This window comes from Hippocampus guttulatus, chromosome 8, assembly GCF_054856545.1.
Source record: "Hippocampus guttulatus isolate MCC_2025c chromosome 8, RoL_Hgut_1.0, whole genome shotgun sequence".
NCBI classification, from domain to species: domain Eukaryota; kingdom Metazoa; phylum Chordata; class Actinopteri; order Syngnathiformes; family Syngnathidae; genus Hippocampus; species Hippocampus guttulatus.
Genome location: NC_141268.1, coordinates 5,925,342 through 5,947,500, shown reverse-complemented (window position 1 = coordinate 5,947,500; position 22,159 = coordinate 5,925,342). Strand labels below are relative to the sequence as shown.

Sequence of the window (22,159 nt, the reverse complement as noted above, 5' to 3'; positions counted from 1 at the left end):
GTTTCAGTGTATCCACGGTTTGTTTTCCATTCGGTTCGGTCTTTCTTGTACTTTTCTTCCAAGCTATTTTTATTCATGTTTTTTTCTTGCCTTATGCAAGCGCTTTTTTTTTTCTTTGTATCATTCCTGGCTTGTTGTCCTGCGTCATTATTTCTTTGTCGGCTTTGCACCAATTTTTTTTTTTGTAAATATATATTTTTGTTCATCAACCTTCCTGAGTCTTCATTTGTAGGGTCCGATTCTGTCCAGAACTTTGTGGACCCCCCAACATATGCGCTGTTCCACGTAACTTTCACAAAAAAAAAACATTGTCATCTCAAGGTGACAAATTTGCATCCACTTTGCTTTGCTTAAGAATTACCCAAATAAGCACACTCTTATGTTAGCTGAGCCATTACTGACAAGTCCATGTGAAGACTCTCACTTGATTTCAAAGTCATAAAGAGGTGAATACTTTTGTTGTAATTTGGTCGTGTTAGTGTATGGTGCTTGTCCTTATCGAGGTCTGGGGTGACGCTCAGCCAATCCCAGCTGATTTTGGCAAGAGGTGGGGTACACCCTGGGCAGGGCACATATAGACAAGCAATCACACTCACGTCACACCCGTGAACGATTTAGAATCTTCAATTAATATGGTATGCATGTTTTTGGAAGGCAGAAGTAAGCCGGAAAACTGTGTTCGGGCAAATTGATGACTGGATTCCAATCCCCATCAATTGAGCAGCCTGGACTGATAAAGTATTGTGGTCAACTTTGGACGGCCCGGAGTATATCAACAGCCGTTACTCCAATTTGACCCTGAGCGACACATCATCAGCCAACGTCATGACAGAGCTGATTGTACAGCCAAAAGGTACTTGTTAGCAGACTGACATCCTCTCCAGACCATTTTGGCCTTCGCCTCCTTTTTTGCCTCGGCACTCTTTCATGACTTGCTAATGAATGTAGATGCTGCTCTGGGGCTGGGGGTGGCGGTCTTATTAAAGGCACTGATGTGAAAGCGCGGCATGCTCGGGTCACAGTCAAATTCAACGGCTTTGGCGAAGCCCCTGCTTTGGTAAACAGAGAGGGGGCTAAAGAGGTTTATTTAGATGGCCCACCTTCACTTGACCTCCGCAGAGGCGGCCGTGATTAGTGAAATGTGTCGCGGCAGTGGGGGTGCAAGGGTGCGCTCGCTGCTCATCACCCACGCACCGACACGAATGCACAGGCGGCGATTTAAGACTGCGGATTAACTGATTGAGCCAATATGTTTGCAGTCGAACAAATAGGATTAATATGAAGAGTGTCACTGTCAAAAATATGCATGAATGGTCCATTTAAGGCTGGATTTACACTGCATGGTTCAAGTAAAACTGATCCGATTTTTATTCCTTTCCGAAGACACAATTGTAGAATACATCACTGAAGCATAAATAGATAACCAATGCATTGAAGATCTCTTTACAACTGGGTAACCGTCAATTGCAAGTGTACATTTAAAAAATGGAGATACTGTTCTCCCTTGTTCCTCGTGGCAGTTATGTTTCAGATCCAACCACCAAACACAGAGAACATTAAAGACCTTGTAAAGAGAATTCTGATATTTGGTTTTAAATACGTTAGACATGTTTGAAGATCATTGCTGATAACCTGTGCAAAAGCTGAGAACTACAGGTCTGTAGAACTCAATTATGGAGAATTAGAGCTCCATTTTCATGACCGGCGCAAATTGTGGCGAATGGTGTCATTTGCATGAAGTCAGATTATTGCAGGTGCTGGTAATTCCACAGCCGCGCACAAGCAGGTATATTTCAAAAAGGGTAGTTTGCGCCGTTGTGGACGCTGAATACAGCTGACTTTCCCACAAACCAAAGCAACTCCGCTCTTTTTTTATATATTTTTTTAATGTACCGCACTCACACCACGCATGGGGACATCTCTGTGTGGAAAAAGACTGTGTGACTGACGCATTGTCACTGCACTTGACCGGTGTGGCAACAGACAACATAAGCGGGTACTCTCATGAAATGCAGAATGAGCTGGTGATAACCCCATGCGACTTAAATATGTCTGCCAACCTCATGTATCTGCCCCCACCCCTGTTCTTTTGGGGTGCACCATCAAGCACTTACATTTGCTGAATATTGCTCATTATTAAAATTCTCAATTGGTGATGCCGCGGCCGAGTCGGCAGGCCAAGAGAAGCTGCGAAAGACTATTAGCTAGCCACCAAGTCGCCATGGAGCCAAGAAAAGTTCAAAGTACAGCCGTTTTGATAAAAATGAGAAGCACCACAGGATTCAAGTAAACTATGAGAATGGCAGATTCACCTGCCAAACAAGAACATCTCCTCCGTGTCTGTCCTTTAAGAGTCTCTACAAAGGTAAAAGTGAGGTTTAATTTCCATTTATTCCTTTCATTTCTCTTCTTTTCATGTTCTTTTCTGTGCGTTCAACTATAGTTATTCACAGTATGATGTAGTATTGTCAATATTTTGGGGATTGTGGAATTCATTCATTGTCATTTTTGATGCAAAGTATTGCATTAGTTTTCGAATGATTCAGTTTTAGCCAGACATTTTAGAACAGATATGTCACAAAAACTGATCTTGAACGATACAGTAAGCGTTCAAGTGATTTTAAAACATCCAAGATACTAGCACCGATGCTAAAATTTTAGGAATTAATGCCCTAAAAATTCATACTAAAATTCCTGGTAATACAATGTTCATGTGTGATAACCACAAATCTCGCAAAATGTGCAAAATGCAGGTTTTAGGATTGAGGAATGAAGCCGAAGTACTTTGGCCACGTCCACACAGGAAGGCTCCAGCCCGAATTTGAACCCCCAACTTCAGAACAGATGTTGACAAATATGATCAGAAAAACACTGCTGTTTTTACTTCAGCACAGCAAAATTCCCGAAAGGTTTGAGGAAGCTCTCTTTGGGAACTGCGACATTCCGAGTATATTATAGCCCCTTTTCCAATGAATGAAAACCAAGCCGATATCATTAATTTGTGGGAACTACAGCAAAATCTGTTTATTCTGCTTCTACTGCTTTATCATTTGCCTATCGACCTCTCACACACACACACACACACACACACACACACACACACGCGTTCCCTCCAGGTGCAGTCTCTCCGGTCACGGATGCGCGCTTTTTGATGGTCTGTCCGATCAAATTGTTTGGCTGGTGGGGGTTTGGGTTTCAGCAACTGACTGAGGCGCCCGTTGTCGTGTGGCGGAAATGAGGCTCATTATTTCAATGTGTAGTCACACTTTCTGCCCTCCCGCCTTAGGACCAGGACATCTATCCATTAAAGGAAATCACTTTGAAAGGGCTTGTCCTTCCTTGAACACACACACACACTTACACAAAACGCACAGCAACACACACAATGATCCATGGTCACCAATACTGTATTTGTGCAAAAAAACTTTTTGACTGCTGAACTATTTAATGCGGACTAACACAACTTTGGGGTGAGTGCACATGGACTCACACAAAAAAGTGGGCCTGCTAAATGTAACATTTATATCCTTTTTGTCTTCTACTTTCTCCCTTTCATAAATTTGCTTCTGTAAATTGGGAATTTCTCCATTGTGAGACAAATAAAGGTTTTCTTGTCTTATTTGTATTACTTAAGAGCAAGGCTATTACGAAATACCAATATAAAGTCGTCGGAAATTGTCAAGGCAACCACTGGTCAAGGCAGCATTTTGACAGATTGGAGCCATTTGATGACCGTAGAGCAGGCTTTTTGAAACATTTTATGTACACCACATTACAAGGGAGCAAAAAAATTAATAAAAATGTAAAGAAAAGCAGATGTACCACAAAACGCTGGAGGAATGAAAAGTTATGACAAGAGCGACTACAGTATAACCATGAAAGAGGCGTCTAGAAAATATCTCCTGCAGAAGCGGCAAGCAAGGTCAATCATCCGACAGTGATGAGGCAACTTGGATAGACCTTTAAATACATGGCAAGGTTTGATTGCGAACGAGAAATAGGTGCACCACTGAAAAGGCACACCCCCCACTCCACCCGGTGATGAGAACAATTAAAGATGCAGCAGAATATGACAAGAGGCGGCTCCACACTCTGAGTGGCGCCTTGATTGATTAAAATAAATTTAAAAAATAATTGGGGATGGATTTTTTATTTTTAAATTTACAAACCCAAATTCTCCCAACAACCCTGATAAAAATTCACTGTACATTTGCCATGAAAAATGGAGATTAAATAATCCATTTCAAAACAGTTGGATAATATTGGAAAAAATATGGAAATAAAATGCACACACAAAAAAATGGCCAATATGTGAATTAATGGGTGCCAAACTCTGTTTATGCATTAACTGTGGTTTTAAGTTGTAATGTAATCTTCACTTGGAAGAGAAATCGTGGCATGCAGGGACATACCAATGTGGCTCCGGTGTGATGACGCGCTGCTCAGTTGTCCCCAAAGAGACAACATGCAGACGGTCAACAGCAACAACTTTCTGCACATTCCCCACAGGTCCCGTGCTTTCATTCTGTAAAAAAAAAAAGACTGATGAGCAATGGTCAACTTTTCAGCAACACACTGTTTACTTGTGAACACGCTCAGGTCGAATGACAGCATCAGCATCATTTTTGTGTCAAATCAAGAAACAATATCACAATGCTTTTATTTTTTGATATCACACAAAAACAAACAGCCTGAAGTCAGACGAAAAAATAAAATCCCTTCGCCTTTTCACTGCATCGCATGTACGCGCTCACATTCGACAACGAGGCGCTCTACAGTCGCCATGCCAGAATCTATTCAAAGCGAAGTTGCATTTTCAAAGATTAGTCCAGTCAAGCTCGCTAATTGTATGTCACAACTGCGCTGATAATTGCTGATGCAAACAAAGGCATTCAACTGTTTACATCGTGGGGAGGGGTGAGAAATGCCGGGCCCAAGTGTGTCACTGGCCCAATTTAGCCCCCCACCCCCAAAACCAAATATAAGGAAAAAATGCATTAAATCTGTTTAATGTTATATCGCCACAACTCAGGACTACACAGTTCTCAGTCTTTGCATGTTTTCAACACTTATTTTCAATCATGTTTAGTGTTCTTTGAAAGAAAAAAAATCTGTGAATTCACTTTCCAGGGTTTTTAAATACCACATATATAATTTGGATCATTATTATTAGATTAATGAGGGTATTGTGATGAAAGTATGTCACAGATGTATGTTGTTAAAACACCTGGGGACTGTTTTCAATTGTGAGGGAAAAATGCATAATATGTCTCCTTGAAGACTTTGGCTTCTGTTCTGTCACACCACCCAACGGGATATGATTCTGAAGGCGCAGTCCCCAAAGGTGCTTTATTATGCCGGCGCAACCCAGGAGGTTTTCAAGTGTTCTTTGTCTCAGTTGTATTTGGTCGGCAGCGCTCTCCACCTCCAAGTGAGAGGCCCATGGAGAGCTCAACACAAGCAGTCCAATCAGTGGCTTATCTCACTGCCAACACCACTGCCCTGCTGGACTCTTTTCCTCTCTCTCGTGTGAGAATCGAATCAGAGCTCTGACTTTGAACCGCGTTCCAGTGCTGCAACTCAAATTAGTCAATGCATGTTTTGTTTTCTTTCACATGAGATTAACTCCCTGCTTCCCTTGCAAGCACTGGCAAATGAGGGCATGGTATTTATTTATATATTTATTTTATTTTGCCGTGACTGCCTTTGTACTGACTGCCAGAGACTCTTCATTGGAGTAAGATGAGAGAGGTGATGCATTTTATAGAAGGAGTTACCATCACAGAGCCTGGAACATGACCACTGCATTCCTCGGGGTACAAATTGGAGATTTGGGGAAATTTTACCTTTAAGGTCATTCTAATTGTGATTTTAAAAACCTAAAACATGTCCTGCAATTTATGCAATATTTTTTTTAAACATGATATCTGTTTTGGTAGGGTAATTGATAATAAGAGCTGTTTGTGGGTGGTGTGTACTGATGGACAATAAGGATAACATGCAAACCCCTTATCCAGCAGTTTTTTGTGCACGAAACTATTTTGTTGCCGGAAGGGAATGGTGACCCCCATTTACGATGCAACAACCCGGATAATAACTGTACAGCATGTACAGGATACTATGCAATGGTTAAAGTGTGGCATGGTGGCTCGATTCACTTCACAACAAGCAGTTATTTGGTAGATCATGAACAAATCTTCAAAAAAGAGGCTTCAAGCTAAATGATGCTGCTCCTGGTTAAGGTTTGTCAAACTAGACATGCAACAAAGGCAATTGCAGATTGTGTGTTTTAAACTGCCACATGTCTTTGCCTGAAGAAACTCTATTTAGCTTAATGCTAACATACAGTGCAAAACCCCATGGATGGGCTTAAATAGCATCAGTATTTGAGTGTTATAAACAGGGGTGCACATAAGCGGTGCGCATGTGCTCATTAGAACAGGAAATTGAATATTGCGCCGCAGTTTAAGTCTGTCATTGAGCTTTTGTGCACTAAGGATAGGTCAGCCCAGTCTCAATTTGCTGTCAAAACAGCCCTGACAACAATTGCTTCAGAGGGATCAACTTCAAAATAAAAGCCATTTTGAAGTTGACCCTCGTGGCACATTGCATAGCCTTTTAACAACCGTTGTGGCAGCTGGCATGGCTAGGCTGGCTCCCGCTAATGTAATGACTACATTTACCGTGTGAGGGCGGCTGAATGGCTGAACGTGTCACAGGACCACTGTCACTGCCATCCATCCATCCATTTTCCGATCCGCTTATCCTCAAAAGGGTAGCGGGGGGGTGCTGGAGCATATCCCAGGGGTCTTCGGGCAGTCGGCGGGGGACACCCTGAACCAGTTGCCAGCCAATCGCAGGGCACACAGAGACGAATAAGCGTCTGCGCTCACACTCACACCTAGGGACAATTTAGAGTGTTCCAAAAAACATGCAAGGCAGGTTGCCCTGCGTGTTTTTTGGAATGTGGGAGGAAACCGGAGTACCCAGAGCTAACCCCCGCAGGCCCAGGGAGGACAGGCAAACTCCACACAGGGAGGCCGGAGCTGGAATTGAACCTGGCACCTCTGTACAGTGAGGTCGACGCGCTAACCACTGGTCCACCGGGCCGCCACTGTAACTGCATCACATCAAAAAGTGGACAGTGGAGAGCTGGCCTCAAGAGCTATGAAAAGTAAGCTACTTCATCACAGCATCCAATAATGCAAAAATTGAGGTGGGCAATTAATTTTTTGAACAGGCGATGCAACTCAATTATCTTAAATATGAATTGTATGTTTTTTTTTTAAAGTACCAGTAAATTGTTTTGTTTTAATAAGCTGCCACTGTGTAGTCCTGGTGTTTGTTATTCAGGAAATGAAAACGGAAAAGTTTATTCAGTTATATTACAATAGCATATCTACACATATATATACTTTCATCCATGGGGTCGGTGGGTTGGTCACAAAATGAGCACCAAACAACAAACGGGTGCTCATTTGTTTTTAGGGGTACCCCTGGTTCTAACAATTTAAGCAACAGATATTTGAACACAAATGGTGGCGCAACACATAAAGACTGTCAGTTTAACAATACTCAGGCGCATTTTATCGATTTCGTAAAAACACTAATAATATTGAAGCTTACTGAGTCAACTTACTTTTTGTGTGTGTCTCTATACCTCTGTCTATGTCTGGCCAAGGTAACACCAGAATGAGCAGCACAATGTCCACTGAACTGAAGAAAATGTTTCAAACTGCCTAGTTCTTTCCATTTTATTGAATGATATAATTTGTGAAAGTACTTATAAAGATCAATATTATAGAACGGTACTCCTTTTCCATCAAATAAAAAAAACAATGTGGTGCTCGTTCGGCGCCAGGGCCAGTGCTGTGCTTAGTTGCTGCTTATCAAGTTCTTACGAAGAACATGTTTGGTTTTCCACCGGCAAAGAGCCAAGTGGGAACTATGTTAATATGTCATCATAAAGCGTACAAACGTCACTGCTTACGTCAACATTTACCCAAGGCTGCATGCGCTATTAATACTACTACTACTAATAATAATAATAATAATAATAATAATACGCTATTAGCATCTGCTAGGTAACTTAGCTTAGCATCCATTATATTTGTATGTAGTACATAATAGTCAGGGACATGCAATCAGCAAAAGTTTATATCTTTCTTAATCATTGTAGATGATCACGAGGCTGGCTGTGAATTGCCGATCGCTCTTCACATCCACGATCGCTCTTCTGGCGGGACTCAATTGTGCCGGAGTGATTCGCTCAACATGGAAAAATTCCATGTGTCCAGAGAGTCATTCTTCTACATCTGCGATCGTTACGATAACTCCGTTCCCTGCCCATTGACCCCTGACGTAGTTGGACACACGTTTCTATGAGCAGGGCGGGATGCCAGGTAAGTGGCCTTTGTAAAAAACAAAACGGATGTACAATTCATCGTACTGGCAAAGAATGGGTATCTGAAGGGCAGAAAGAAGCATTTTAAAATGGCACACATGAGCTACGATAGTTAACACGCCACAAAAGTGCGTCCCATGCCTCCGTGTCAGGTCTCAACAAAGGTAGGCAGAGATTGTCAAAAATTCTCATGTCTACTTTATTTTTCTGTTTCGTTCATCTTAGGGGACGTGGCTGTTGCTCACTATGGCATGCGTGTGTAAGTGTGTGCATATGCGCGTATGTGCGATACCGGGTCAATCACAGGAGGTTGTTTGATTGGAAAGTATATCTTGGGTCAAAAAAGGTTGGGCAGGATGCACTGCAGAGAAAAACAAACATATCTAACATATCTAAACATAACATGTCTTCAGACATATTTGTTTTTTGTTGTTTTTGGTCCAATGTGGCTCTTTCAACATTTTGTCTTGCCAACCCCTGATTCAGACCAATGTTTTACATTGGGTCTAAATCACTAAACTTGTTTAAAACTGGCACAGTTGGTTTCATTTCTACTTTCTGTCCCTATGTTTATTACTGTTTGACAAAAGCCAAACAAATTAAAACCGCCATGCATATTTTTAGTTTGAACCCAAATTTGATTCAAGATCCATGTTGTGTGGATGTGTTCAGGTGGCCCGACAGAGTGCGCTTATTAGAGAAACGATTCCGGCTGACGGATGATGGCGGCGCAGAGACCAGGTGGCTCATCACCAAAATCCTAAACTCATTTAATAATACTTTTCACCCGTCTTGTGAGCAGTTTGTCATTTCCTCAATTAATCAAGCCAGTGTTTGATCCGATTACACTCCAGCAGTCAGCACACAGTCTATATAAAAGTCACCGTACAATAGCCTTTTTAAAAACTGTCTGTGACAATTTGTTCAACATACAACAAAAAAGTGGACGCAGTTTTTTTTTACAAGTCGATTTGCAGCAACTCGAGCACCGACTGAATGGCACACACCAAAACAAAGGCCAGACTCTACCGACATCTGACACCCAAGTGAATTTGCAGAGTTTTAAAAGGCATGCTATAAAAAGAAGAAAATTGGCCAACATATAGCGTAATTATTTCTCTAGATTTTTACACAACGTTCCGGCGTCGCGGTTTGCAAGTCAACAGGGAAGAGGAAAAGGACCTACCCCAAAAATCCTTCCCAATAAGTAGGGGGCATAAAATTGTCCAAGCCACCGTAAGTGTTACAGTCAAATTCCAAGAGGGCCAAACAAACATTCGTACTTCTCACCACTCGTTTATACGATTACACTACTTTACAAGCTTCGGCTCAATGATGTGAAGTTGATGTGATATGAAGAATAATAATAAAAAAAAGCACAATTAGCTTTGGTTTTATTACCCTTGCTGAGGCCTTGTAGTTGCTGCTCTGTAATCGTACTTCCGTTTCACAATCTCTTTTTATTTTCAATTCATGCTTTGTAAATGTGTGCTTTATGTCGCCTGTTGTACCCCCTAACGCAATTTATGTGCTGTTAAAAAAAAAAAAACAACAACAACAACACTTGCCCGCCTTGATATGAGCAAGTGCTCTATTTATTTTTTTCACATAATCCACTTTGTTATTTTGGGATAACGAGCTGGTGCAAGATGGCTTGCTGGAATGTTGTTTTGGGGGGCGGAAAAAGCCTTGTGCGGTTTGATCCCGACCTCTTTTTTGTTATGAGCATGAAAATATAACGCAGTTATTTATGACAAGACTTATCCTAATGGCGGAAGTAGCAGAAGCACTCACACACTTAGTCCACATTTGTGTAAAAAAATACATAAAAAACACATTGGTAAAGGTCAAGGTACTGATTCAACTCCTCTATTTTAAAAGTACAGACTGAAATGTACTGAAGTGAAAAAGTGATATTGAAGTTTGTCAGTTATATACAAAATTGATGACTTGGCACAATGTAAGCATTGGTTCAGGCTTTTATGCTATCAAAACATGTCACCATACATTTGTTAAATTATTAACTAACATGACAAAATAAAAAAAATTGTAAGGTCACACGACCTGATAGCAACTGAAAAAATACAACTTAACTCTGCGTTTTTAAGGTTAGACCGAATAATTAAAAAACGAGAAGCTTGTTGTTTTTAGACCTGATCTAAAAACAATGAAAAGACAGCAGTGACACATACGTGCCCGCGACACCACCGACACATCAACTTCAGCGCAAATGCACGTGGACCAGTGTCAGGGAAAGTGTTTCCAGCTGATGTGGAGTTTGAGGTTGGCTGTGGCCCTGGGGAAAAAAAAACCTCTTTCTGTTTACAACTCATCTCGCAACGCCTCGGGGCAAGCCGTTCCTCCTTGGCGCTGACAGCCCGTTGCGCCATTGCGCAGAATGTGTGACATCACAGCCAAATCACTGACTGAGTTAAAGATGGGGCTTTAAGATGCAGTGTGTCTCAAAGCCAGCAAGAAACATATATACTGTAAAAAACCCTCGGGTGGTGTCCGTCCCTCATTCAGCTCGGGTCCTCTACCAGAGGCCAGGAAGCTTGAGGGTTCTGCGCAGTATCCTTGCTGTTCCCAGCACTGCACATTTCTGGACTGAGATGTCCGATGTTGTTCCCGGGATCTGTTGCAACCACTCATCTAGTTTGGGGGTCACTGCCCCGAGTGCTCCGACCACCACAGGCACGACTGTCACCTTGACCTTCCAGGCTCTCTCCAGCTCCTCTCTGAGCCCTTGGTATTTGTCGAGTTTCTCGTGTTCCTTCTTTCTGATGTTTCCATCACTTGGGACCGCTACATCCACTACAACGGCTTTCCTCTGCCCTTTATCTATGATCACGATATCTGGTTGGTTCGCCATTACCATCTTGTCAGTCTGGATCTGGAAGTCCCACAGGATCTTCGCTCTGTCATTCTCCACCACCTTCGGAGGTGTTTCCCATTTTGACCTTGGGGTTACCAGTCCATACTCCGCACAGATGTTTCAGTAGACTATGCCAGCCACCTGGTTATGGCGTTCCATGTAGGCTTTCCCTGCCAGCATCTTACACCTTGCAGTTATGTGTTGGATCGTCTCAGGTGCCTCTTTGCACAACCAACACCTTGGGTCTTGTCTGGTGTGGTATATCTGGGCCTCAATGGCTCTGGTGCTCAGGGCCTGCTCCTGAGCAGCTAGGATGAGTGCCTATCCTTCACGCTAATGCCTACCTCATACAATGATGAGAGACAATAAAATGAATGACATGCCGGCTCAGACGTCGCCCGGCCAAACAAGGTCTGCGTCAGGTGCTGGGGAACCAGAGCACCTTGATGAAAAATGGGCTACTGGAAGAAAGCGGAGATGGGCGAGATACTGTATATATACCTGTATATATACTGTATATGTACATACAGTATAATATATCTACGCGGGCAAATCAGTGCCGTTCAATACTACACGACTTGGTATTGATCCAATACAAACTAATTGCAACGCCAGCAGTAATGCTGATGCAATCCTTTTTTTTTTTTTAAATACTGTGAGATTTGGTATTGATCCAATAAATACATACAAGTCCAATGTCACTAGCGGCGATATTTCAGATACTGTACTAAAAAAAAGTGTGACTAAAATGCAAACTAAAGCCATTGGAAAAACAAAAAAAACCCTGTAATGACAAATTTGGTGTTGATCCCATATCCAGTAAATATATGACTATTTTTGCTGATGTAGATATTGATACTTTTTGAACAGCAAAATAATTATCATTCATCCCATCACATATTGACTGATATCAATCCATCCGGAATAATGTAATCCACAGAGATGGTCCCAAAAAGCTTTATTGGGCTGGGGGCATTGTGCGCTAAAGTGATGCAACGTGCTTACATCACGTACACATGAGGATGTAGGAGGTGAGAGCAAATGGTCAGTACAGCGCAGTATGTCAGGCCACCAAGACTTGACAGACTGGGCCAGTACAAATTTCGTGAATAAATACGATGTAATCAACACCATCTTGCAACACCAACAACAACACTTGTGTGTCCACATTCAACAATCAATAGATAATCAACCCTCAATGTGTATTTGTGTTTATATTTGTTATTTTGTGTCACCCACACGGTATTGATGTAGTAGTACCTTGTTGACTGGGAAAAACATATATTAGAATAGAAAGTCCTATATGACTGTATTGTGCTGGAAAATGAATCAATAATGCTGAATAGATTCCACCTTGCACAGTCACCTGTCGATAAGTCCAAAGTTGAAAAGGGTTAATATGAGCTAGAAAAAGCATTTCATTTTGTATGCTTACATGCGACACTCAGGTATTCAATTCAGTTCGTTGACCTTGACGTTAACCCGTAATGCCTTATAAAATCAATTTGCCTTTTTACCATCACAAGGAGCGTTTGCAATGATATCGCCTTGCCTGAGGGATGTACTGCACTGTGTGTGTGTGTGTGTGTGTGTGTGTGTGTGTGTGTGTGTGTGTGTGTGCACGTGTGTGTGTGGGGGCGGGGGGGCAGTGCGCGCTCACGCGCGTGCACATACATTCATACATGTGTATAGCCTAAAAACCTCCTATTCATTTAATATTGAATGTCTCTCTACACACCAGTGTAAAAATCCACAGGGCACTCTTTCAATTCTCGCACTCAGCATCTATGCACATTGAATTCTTCTGCAAACATACAAGATACAGAAAAATGAAATAAACAAAAGTATACTGTGTAGTGTATTTGTAACTGACATCTCTCGTGTCATGTGAAGTTTGTGTTAAGATTTGGATTGTTTTATTATAAACCACCCAATATCACAATGGAGGGTAAATACAATGGTCCCCTGACTTACAAGGGACCCAACTTATGAGTTTTTGTGATACAAGCCATTGTTCGGCTGTTTTTTTTTTTTGTTTGTTTGTTTTTACTGTGACTTGTAAGCAAAATCTGTATGTGACACGGGACCTGTTGTGATAAACTGGGTGCTGGGGTTTGGGGGTGTAGGGTGATCTCTGGACTGGTGCTGAGCAATGCTCCCCCTCCCCTCTCAATTTAACTATAGGACGGGCAGTGATTTGACCCTGGAGAACCCAAGAACCCTTTTCTTATTTGGAAAATGATGAATTATGTAGGCGGCCCGGTAGTCCAGTGGTTAGCACGTCGGCTTCACAGTGCAGAGGTACCGGGTTCGATTCCAGCTCCGGCCTCCCTGTGTGGAGTTTGCATGTTCTCCCCGGGCCTGCGTGGGTTTTCTCCGGGTGCTCCGGTTTCCTCCCACATTCCAAAAACATGCATGTCAGGCTGATTGGACGCTCTAAATTGTCCCTAGGTGTGAGTGTGGGCGTGGATGGTTGTTCGTCTCTGTGTGCCCTGCGATTGGCTGGCAACTGATTCAGGGTGTCCCCCGCCTACTGCCCGAAGACGGCTGGGATAGGCTCCAGCACCCCCCGCGACCCTAGTGAGGATCAAGCGGTTCGGAAAATGGATGGATGGATGGATGAATTATACATTAAATGACTGCTGTATGTTCACTGAACACCAAAATGTGTTTTTTCAAATATTCAATGCCTTAATCCTAATTTAGGATAAGGGCCAAATTTGACCCTTTGGATTTAAGGGTAGCGTTTAAAAGCAGAATTAATAGGGGCCAATTTTGACCCCGTGGGTTCTCCAGGTATAAAAGGAAGAATGACTATATTCTTTGTATACATTAAATATTTGTGTGAAATTTAAATTATGCTGTTCCCTCTTTTTTGTTTGTTTGTTTGTCATTTGTCATTTGTCGTGGTTTATTTTGCTTTGATTACTAACAGTGACTAATCATGCATCATGGATAGCTTCGTGTGTTGAAGGATAGCTTCAATACAAACACACACGCACACAGACAAACAAAACCCATGGACAAAGCAAAAAACACAAACATCTCAAGATTTAGTGATATCCAAATTGAATGGAACTGGGGAGGTATTTTGCTCCAAATATTTGGTTGAACTCCAAATTAATTGACTTTGGGGGTGTTTGGGGTGACTTTTGGGATGAGATTCCACTCTGAAATAAAGCTGGGTCCCAGATAGAGGCAAGGAAAATCTTTTTATTTTTGAACTAACAAGCACAAGGCAGTGCAAAGGCCTTCTTGGAATCATTTATAATTACAATTCTCATGACTTGCCTTTGTAGAGCTTCCACATGCCTTGAAAACCCCATTTTGGCACCCCAAAACTCACTCAGGAGCGCTGCATTGAAAGTTTGTTTTCAAACTCTAATCAAAATCAAAATCAGATTTTTCGCCAATCCACAATGAAACTGGATGGTTCCTTTGGAGTCTGAACAGTCACAACACACATGAAATCTGATTTTGGCAAGACGGTTTTAAATCACATTTTGTCATGTTCTGTCTGTTTTCATTGTGTTTCCCTCCAGCAGGCGCACCTGTTCTTTGTTTCCCCATGAAGCCCTGACAAGTTTTTAAGGACTGCCAAACTGCCGAGTCGCTTGTCACATTATTGACTTTGCTCACTGCAGTGCTTCAAGTGTTGTTTTCGAGACTTCTTGATACTATCCATAGTCACTCTCATTATTCATAGATTCTAGTAGTGACGGGTCCATGAGGCCTCATGAGGCGTGTCGACACACTGACACTCGGTGTTGATACTGTGCTGATACTGTGTTGCCGACCACTGCCACCTGCTGGACCCTCAAAATCCCTGCAATCTCTGCATCCCTTGACAGACTGAACTGACTGATTTGATGATGAAGTATATACAATATCATTCACATCCATGCATTCATATTGTATCATTCAATGTGTTTCAATAATGTGAAAATCATGTGAATGAGGATGCTTGTGGGCTTTGTCTTCACAAATTTTTATTTAGAAAAATAAGATGTTCCAGTGTTTTAAATTTCAGTCTGTTGTGTTACTTGCATGCTATTTCCCCTGCTGTGGAGAACACACACACAATGGAATAAGACATGTCAAAAATCCGAGAGGCACTTGGTGAGACAAGGAGATTTGAATAAATACCGGTACCTTATTCTCCAAAAGGAGATCAAAATGGCTCTACACGGCGGACAATTTGCGTTTGTCCGGAAGCTGCTCCATAATATGCAAGTACTGTAGCAACGTCACTCGAGTGAAGCGCGTCTCAGCAGTTGATAGTCCGCTGCTCTCTGCTGTGCGCGCGTGAGCGCGACCACGTACTGACGGCGCCGATGCAACCCACGGCACATATTAAAGAAGCTTTGAACTACTACAACAGCTAAGCTAGCCTAGCCGATGTAATGATGGTCAGCAGGCAAGGTTTACGGTTTATGTGACTTTTAATAACAATGTGGCAGAGTCGTCAAACATGCGGTGTGCTCACTCGCAATCACTTCCTGGAACTCCCCCTTATAGGCGGGACCTCTCAATCAACTGGAGTATGACGTACAATACAAACTTTCATAAAGCACTTCTCATATAATAATTGCCTATTATATGACAGCCGACACGACGCTCGAAGTCAGACGGACTCGTTTTTCTGATCATCTGTGTGTTTTCCTCTTTGCCCAAATATATATTTTTCTTTGAGCGAGGGTGAGGTCTGGTTTGTTTTGGCAGGCGGCCTCGTGTCGCCAGACGCACTTCCTTATAAACACTGTGTGGCGGGCTTTTGCTGCGTCTACGCCCCCCAGACTGAGTCGACGCCCCCTGGACTGAGTCGATGCCGCCTGGACTGTGCCACGCAGCCTGCACTGTGTCGACGCAGTTCACGTGTTAATCACATGATCTCATGAAGCAGCACTTGCACCGACACGTGGATTGCTCTGTGAGCCCGACGCATGCGTCGACACATCGCTATCGCTGGACCCATCACTAGATTCTCGTGTTTTGGGGTTTTTTTCTTATTGTTCTTGATCTTTGGCTTGATGTTATTTGCTTCTTCACATTTCGTTTGTTTATTCTTGGTGTTCCCGAGCACCTCGCCTTTTGCAAGCACGTTTGGGTTATGTGTTGTTTCTCCTGGCTCTTTGTGACCACCGATTTCTGTTTGTACTTTGACAGTCCAATTTTCTAATATATTTTTGTTATCGCACTTTGTCTGAGCCTGCATTTCTGGAATCCAAAGACATTATTCGCTTCAGTCAAGAACCTGACAGATTTGGGAGTTAGTTTTATATTGGATTTGGACAGGATCCACCTCAGTCTGAAAAACTCAGAACACACCAATCAGTTTTGACTGTCTGTGATGTCACTTAACGCAATGCACCAGAGCAGAGAGCGCCAATCAAAGTGTGAAGTGGTAAAGAATGGAAGACATCGAAGAAATTGAAAACAGCAGTCCCTGGACAGAGAAAAAATGTATTGCCATATCGGTCTGTCGCGAGTAGTACCATGCACGCAAAACTCGAGGGCATGTATAGAAACAAGTTATTTCTGACAGTATTTTGTGTGTTGCCGCTGTCGCACTTAGATGAGGTCAAACATGACACGTGTTGGATGATGCCTCCATTGCGACGTCGTTGATACAGCAACCTGTCGGATAGGTCAGTTATCCAATTTGGACACTTGCTAAAACGATGTGGACAGTCATCCCTAAACATCGGATTTGAGCAGGGATCTGATTGGAATCAGATATGCCTGCCGTCTGAGTTCAGCCTAAAGCAACAGTATGATGAGTGCATTCCAAAGGAGAATGCTGACGTTCCAGTACTTTGAATGCAGCTTCTGTGTTAGAACATAAGGTCTGTCACACTGCCTGCACATCGTCGCCGCCTCCCACCCCCGCCCGCCACTTTCCCTGCTCCCCTCTTGCGATGATGCATTGGGACGGCTTTGTGATCCATGGTGTGTTGCACCGTGTGTCCGGTGGCGTGGATCATGCTGCGGGGTCAGCGTTTGACGCAGACAGACCTTACTGCACCACTATGGAGGAGGAGAGGTAAAAAAAAAAGTCATGGGGAGGAGGACAGACTCAGAACGAGCCCAGTGTGTCAAAGCACTCCACGACACACAAAAAAAAACCCCGCAGGGGTTTGTTCTTCCAACGGGTCTGAGCCTAATATTGGCTCGTGGAGCTAAATGCTCCTGCTTTCCTGCTCAGCCACCTCCAAAGTTGCACTGCATTAAGCCAGTCTACCAGGGGAATGCAAGCGTGAAGACCCTAACACCTCCTCCAGTGCCCTGTACTCCTGCCTCCTTACATTCAGTGCAGGCGCAAACACAATGGGAGGCAGCAAGTCACGTGACTTCTGATTTTGACCCTTTTTTGAACCAGAAATATTTCCAGTCCCATTTCACCTTACATTTGTAGCTGTGATGTCGCAATGCATCGATGCAACAATTGTAGTGAGATCCAACTCAAGAGCTGTATCATGAAGAAGTGATTTTTGTTTTGTTATGTTCAAACACATTCAAACGTATTAAAACAAAATTGGAATGAATTAACACACACTTTAAAAACTGGTAAATATATAAATAGATACATGTACAGTATGTGCCTTTCAGAGGTAGGGCCTGCTGGGGTAGTGTATGACGTTGGCAAACCTGCGTGTGAGTGTCTGGGCGTGAGCTGTGGCTCACAGCAGCTTCTGCATGAGTATTTTTATTGTATTGTACATCAGTGGCAGTGGCTCTCCTTTCTCACAGGTGAGGGCATTACAGTAAGTAGACAGTAAAAACCCAAGAAAGATATCCATCCATCCATTTTCCGAACCGCCTAATCCTCACTCGGGTCACGGGGGGTGCTGGAGCCCATCCCAGCCGTCTTCGAGCAGTAGGCGGGGGACACCCTGAACCGGTTGCCAGCCAATCGCAGGGCACACAGAGACGAACAACCATGCGCACTCACACTCACACCTAGGGACAATTTAGCGTGTTCAATCAGCCTGCCATGCATGTTTTTGGAACGAGGGAGGAAACCGGAGTACCCGGAGAAAACCCACGCAGGCCCGGGGAGAACCCAAGAAAGATAATTGCTTCAAATTCCACAATACAGTGGAAGCACAAATAATGTGCCATGATATATCCATGAATATGGCCATTCTATTTTTTAAAGGATAACAGAATATTCTTTAATCACATGCATCACATTTGACTGCACAGTGCAACAAAACGGGGTTTGCAGCTCTGTTCGATGCATAAGTGATGATAATATCCATCCATCCATTTTCCGAACCGCTTGATCCTCACTAGGGTCGCGGGGGGTGCTGGAGCCTATCCCAGCCGTCTTCGGGCAGTAGGCGGGGACACCCTGAATCAGTTGCCAGCCAATCGCAGGGCACACAGAGACGAACAACCATTCACGCCCACACTCACACCTAGGGACAATTTAGAGCGTCCAATCAGCCTGCCATGCATGTTTTTGGAATGTGGGAGGAAACCGGAGCACCCGGAGAAAACCCACGCAGGCCCGGGGAGAACATGCAAACTCCACACAGGGAGGCCGGAGCTGGAATTGAACCCGGTACCTCTGCACTGTGAAGCCGACGTGCTAACCACGGGACTACCGGGCCGCGATGATAATATCAGTGTGCTTTATCATACCACGAGCTGTTCCAAATATCCCCTCGCCTGGGTGCAATGACTCGTGAGAGCCCACATTTTTGAAGCAGCCAAACTTAAATTAAAGAAATCAGCACCCTTGGAAAGTTGCATGGATCAAACACCTGTGAATTTTGACATTCAGCTCCATGTTAGAAAACAGCAAGCTGTGAAATTCAAAGGTTTATTCATTCATTTCACTTTCCCATCCCCTTTATCTTCACAAGGGTCGCAGGGTGGGGGTGGGGGGTTGCTGGAACCCAACCCAGCCATCTTCGGGCAGTAGGCGGGGGACACCCCGAACCGGTTGCCAGCCAATCGCAGGGCACATAGAGACGAACAACCATCCGGGCTCACACTCACACCTAGGGACAATTTCGAACGCTCAATCAGCCTGCCATGCATGTTTTGGGAATGTGGGAGGAAACCGGAGTACCCAGAGAAAACCCATACAGGCCCGGGGAGAACATGCAAACTCCACACAGGGAAGCCGGAGCTGGAATTGAACTCAGTTCCTCTGCACTGTGAGATTGATGCACGGACCACCGGGCCTCCTATTCAAAGATTTAGATAAGGTCAAATTACAGGATGTGCACCTAATAACGGTCGCAGTGCATTTTAAGTTCATCTGGAAATTTCGCCCAAAAGCATATTATTCTGTAGCCCTTTTCACACTGCTCTTACCAGCGTGCCATTGACAAAGCCATTCTTTGGGGCACTGCCGTGATGTCAGACAAGTGATTCCAACAAGCAAACGAGAGATGACATCCAGTGACAAGTTTAAAAAGACGCTGCTCCCTGTTCAGCCTGAAATTTGAACATTGAAGTCGTCTTGATGGGAAGGGAGCTCAAAGATGAGATCAAATTCTCAAGTGTTACTACCCAGCCATTGTTAATGGATGCACCTGAATTGTTTTGTTTTGTTTTGTTTTTTGCTGCTCGTCTCCTTGTCTTCCTTCTTACAGTAAGCAAAGACAAGGTTTGCTTTTACAACAATGAAAGATACATCTTGTTGAGGTGCAGTCTACCTCTCATCTCAATCATCAGCAAAAGTGTGAGTGCTTGCTGATCGGCCATTACGTTAGTACCGGTACTTCCTAATATGCTCAAGCTGGCAATCGGGGCACCCTCGCCCTTCCGTGCTGCCACGCACTCCTTTCCCACTTAGTGAGTGCAGTGGGAAACGGGCTTGTGAGTTGTGTAAATCTACTTTTACAATGTCATTTGAAGCATGACGATAGGATCCTTCATGGTAGTCATAAATAAGCATAAAAAAAGCATTGTAAAGTCAGTCAAATCGGTGAGTTAAATACACAGATAGGTAGGCCATTTCCCCACTTCATGACTGAATGAATGTCCGTCTCTATATCTTTCTCTATCGGGCGAGCAGTCAGGAATGTAGTCTGGCTTTCGCCCAGAGTCAGCTGAGATTGGCTCCAGCTCTGAGTGACCCACAACATGATACGCGGCACAGCAAACGGATTGAGATGGACAGACATGCAGTTACAAGTTTGAAGAGTATGCCATTGTTTTCCAATTTCACATTTTCCATGCATGTCCAATAGCTTTGTAATTCCATACAAACTTGCTGCCAAGTCAGCCATAGGGCACCCTGTTAATTAGGCCGCAAATTACACGTGCTATTCCCTCACATTTTTTAAAAATGAATTCTGCATGTTGCTCCTGCTGGATTGTGTGATGCTCATCTGTTCCTTGCCGCACTCGATTTTCCCACGATGGTTCGTCGCATGAAGTGAAATTCATCCCCCCCCCTCTCTTTCTCTGTTCTCTTGTCTGCAGCTGTCTTGCAGGATTGCACAGGATTTGGAGGTACAAAAACACGCTCGGGGGGGAAATTCCATCACTTTATGGAAATGGTCGCTCCCTCGGAGCACTCATCCGGGGATTTAGGCGACACGCTTTGCTGATCACGCTGTCACTCCAATCCGGCTAGAAATCGTTGGTCGTTGAAACCTTTTTAGGATGGGCTCCCTTTTGAGGCGCGTGTGTGTGGTGTGTGTGTGTGTGTGTGTGTCCATGCGCGTGTGTGTTTTGCACTTGTCAGGGTTGAAATTGATACATATCATAGCTATTGTCCCCATTGAAGGAGAGACCACACGGGAAAGGCATCTGAGCTACATGATATGGACAAGAGGATTAGGATAGCTAAAGTATTACATCATAGGAGAGCACTTTTCCTGTCCCTATTGGTCCAAAGGATAGCAAAGATTTTTGCGATGTACCATTTGAACAAGCAGGCAGCATGGCGACGCACAAAGGAAAAACTGCCAGTACTGTGTTGTTGCACCACTTTTGTTCATAGATCTGGCTCTTCAAGGGTTACAACACTGATATTGTGCATCGTTTGTTCACATTAAGCTTAGCGGAATTTCCATTAAGACAAAACTATATTGTCATGAACATGCCATGTGGAATTCTCTTTGTCTGATATTAATTTTGACAGTATACTTAAACTGGAAGTGGCCAATAGACAAAGCTCATGTTTCGAAAAATGTGTGAAGCTGGTTGCTCATATCTCAAGGCAGTACTGTATTTTTAGAATTTGCATACGTGGGAGATATATAGCCTATCCCAGCTGTCTTCGGTCGCAGGGCACGCAGAGACGAACAACCATTTCCGCTCATAGTCACATTTAGGGACAGTTTAGAGTGTTCCATTAACCTGCCATGCATGTTTTTGGAATGTGGGGGGAAACTGGAGCACCTGGACAAAGCCCACGCAAGCCCGGGTAGAACATGCGAACTCCACACAGAAAGACCGGAGTCAAGTCAAGGCAAGTCACCTGTATTTATAGAGCACTTTCAAACAGCCATCGCTGCGTACAAGGTGCTGGACATGGATCAATTTAACATGCACAATAAACAGTAAGACAAATCGGTAATAAAGGCGGTAGAAAGCACCAAACAGTAAAACCAAGCACAAATCTAAGTCATGCTGAGTCGAATGCCAAAGAATACAAGTGAATTTTGAGGAGAGTTTTGAAGATGGGCAGCGAGGAGGCTTGCCGAATGTTCAGTGGGAGGTCATTCCAGAGAGAGGGACCAGCAACAGAAAAGGCTCGATCCCCTCTGAGCCTCAGTTTAGTTCTTGGTACTTCTAATAATGTCTGGTCCACAGACCTGAGGCAGGTGTGTAGGGGCGGATGAGCTCAGAGAGGTAAGGTGGCGCGAGATTATTCAGAGATTTGAAACAAATAAGAGGATCTTGAAAATAAC

At 43.6% G+C, this 22,159-nt stretch overlaps 1 protein-coding gene across 1 annotated transcript in view; it reads right to left on the bottom strand.

The window, feature by feature from the left end:
- tafa3a (TAFA chemokine like family member 3a) overlaps window positions 1-22,159 on the bottom strand; it is a 113,935-nt gene that overhangs the window by 45,446 nt on the left and 46,330 nt on the right. Inside the window, exon 2 of the mRNA XM_086117804.1 lies at window positions 4,413-4,525. Within this exon, the coding sequence (XP_085973930.1) occupies window positions 4,413-4,524 (112 nt within the window). The 5' untranslated portion in view covers window position 4,525. The remainder of the gene's footprint in view (window positions 1-4,412; window positions 4,526-22,159) is intronic.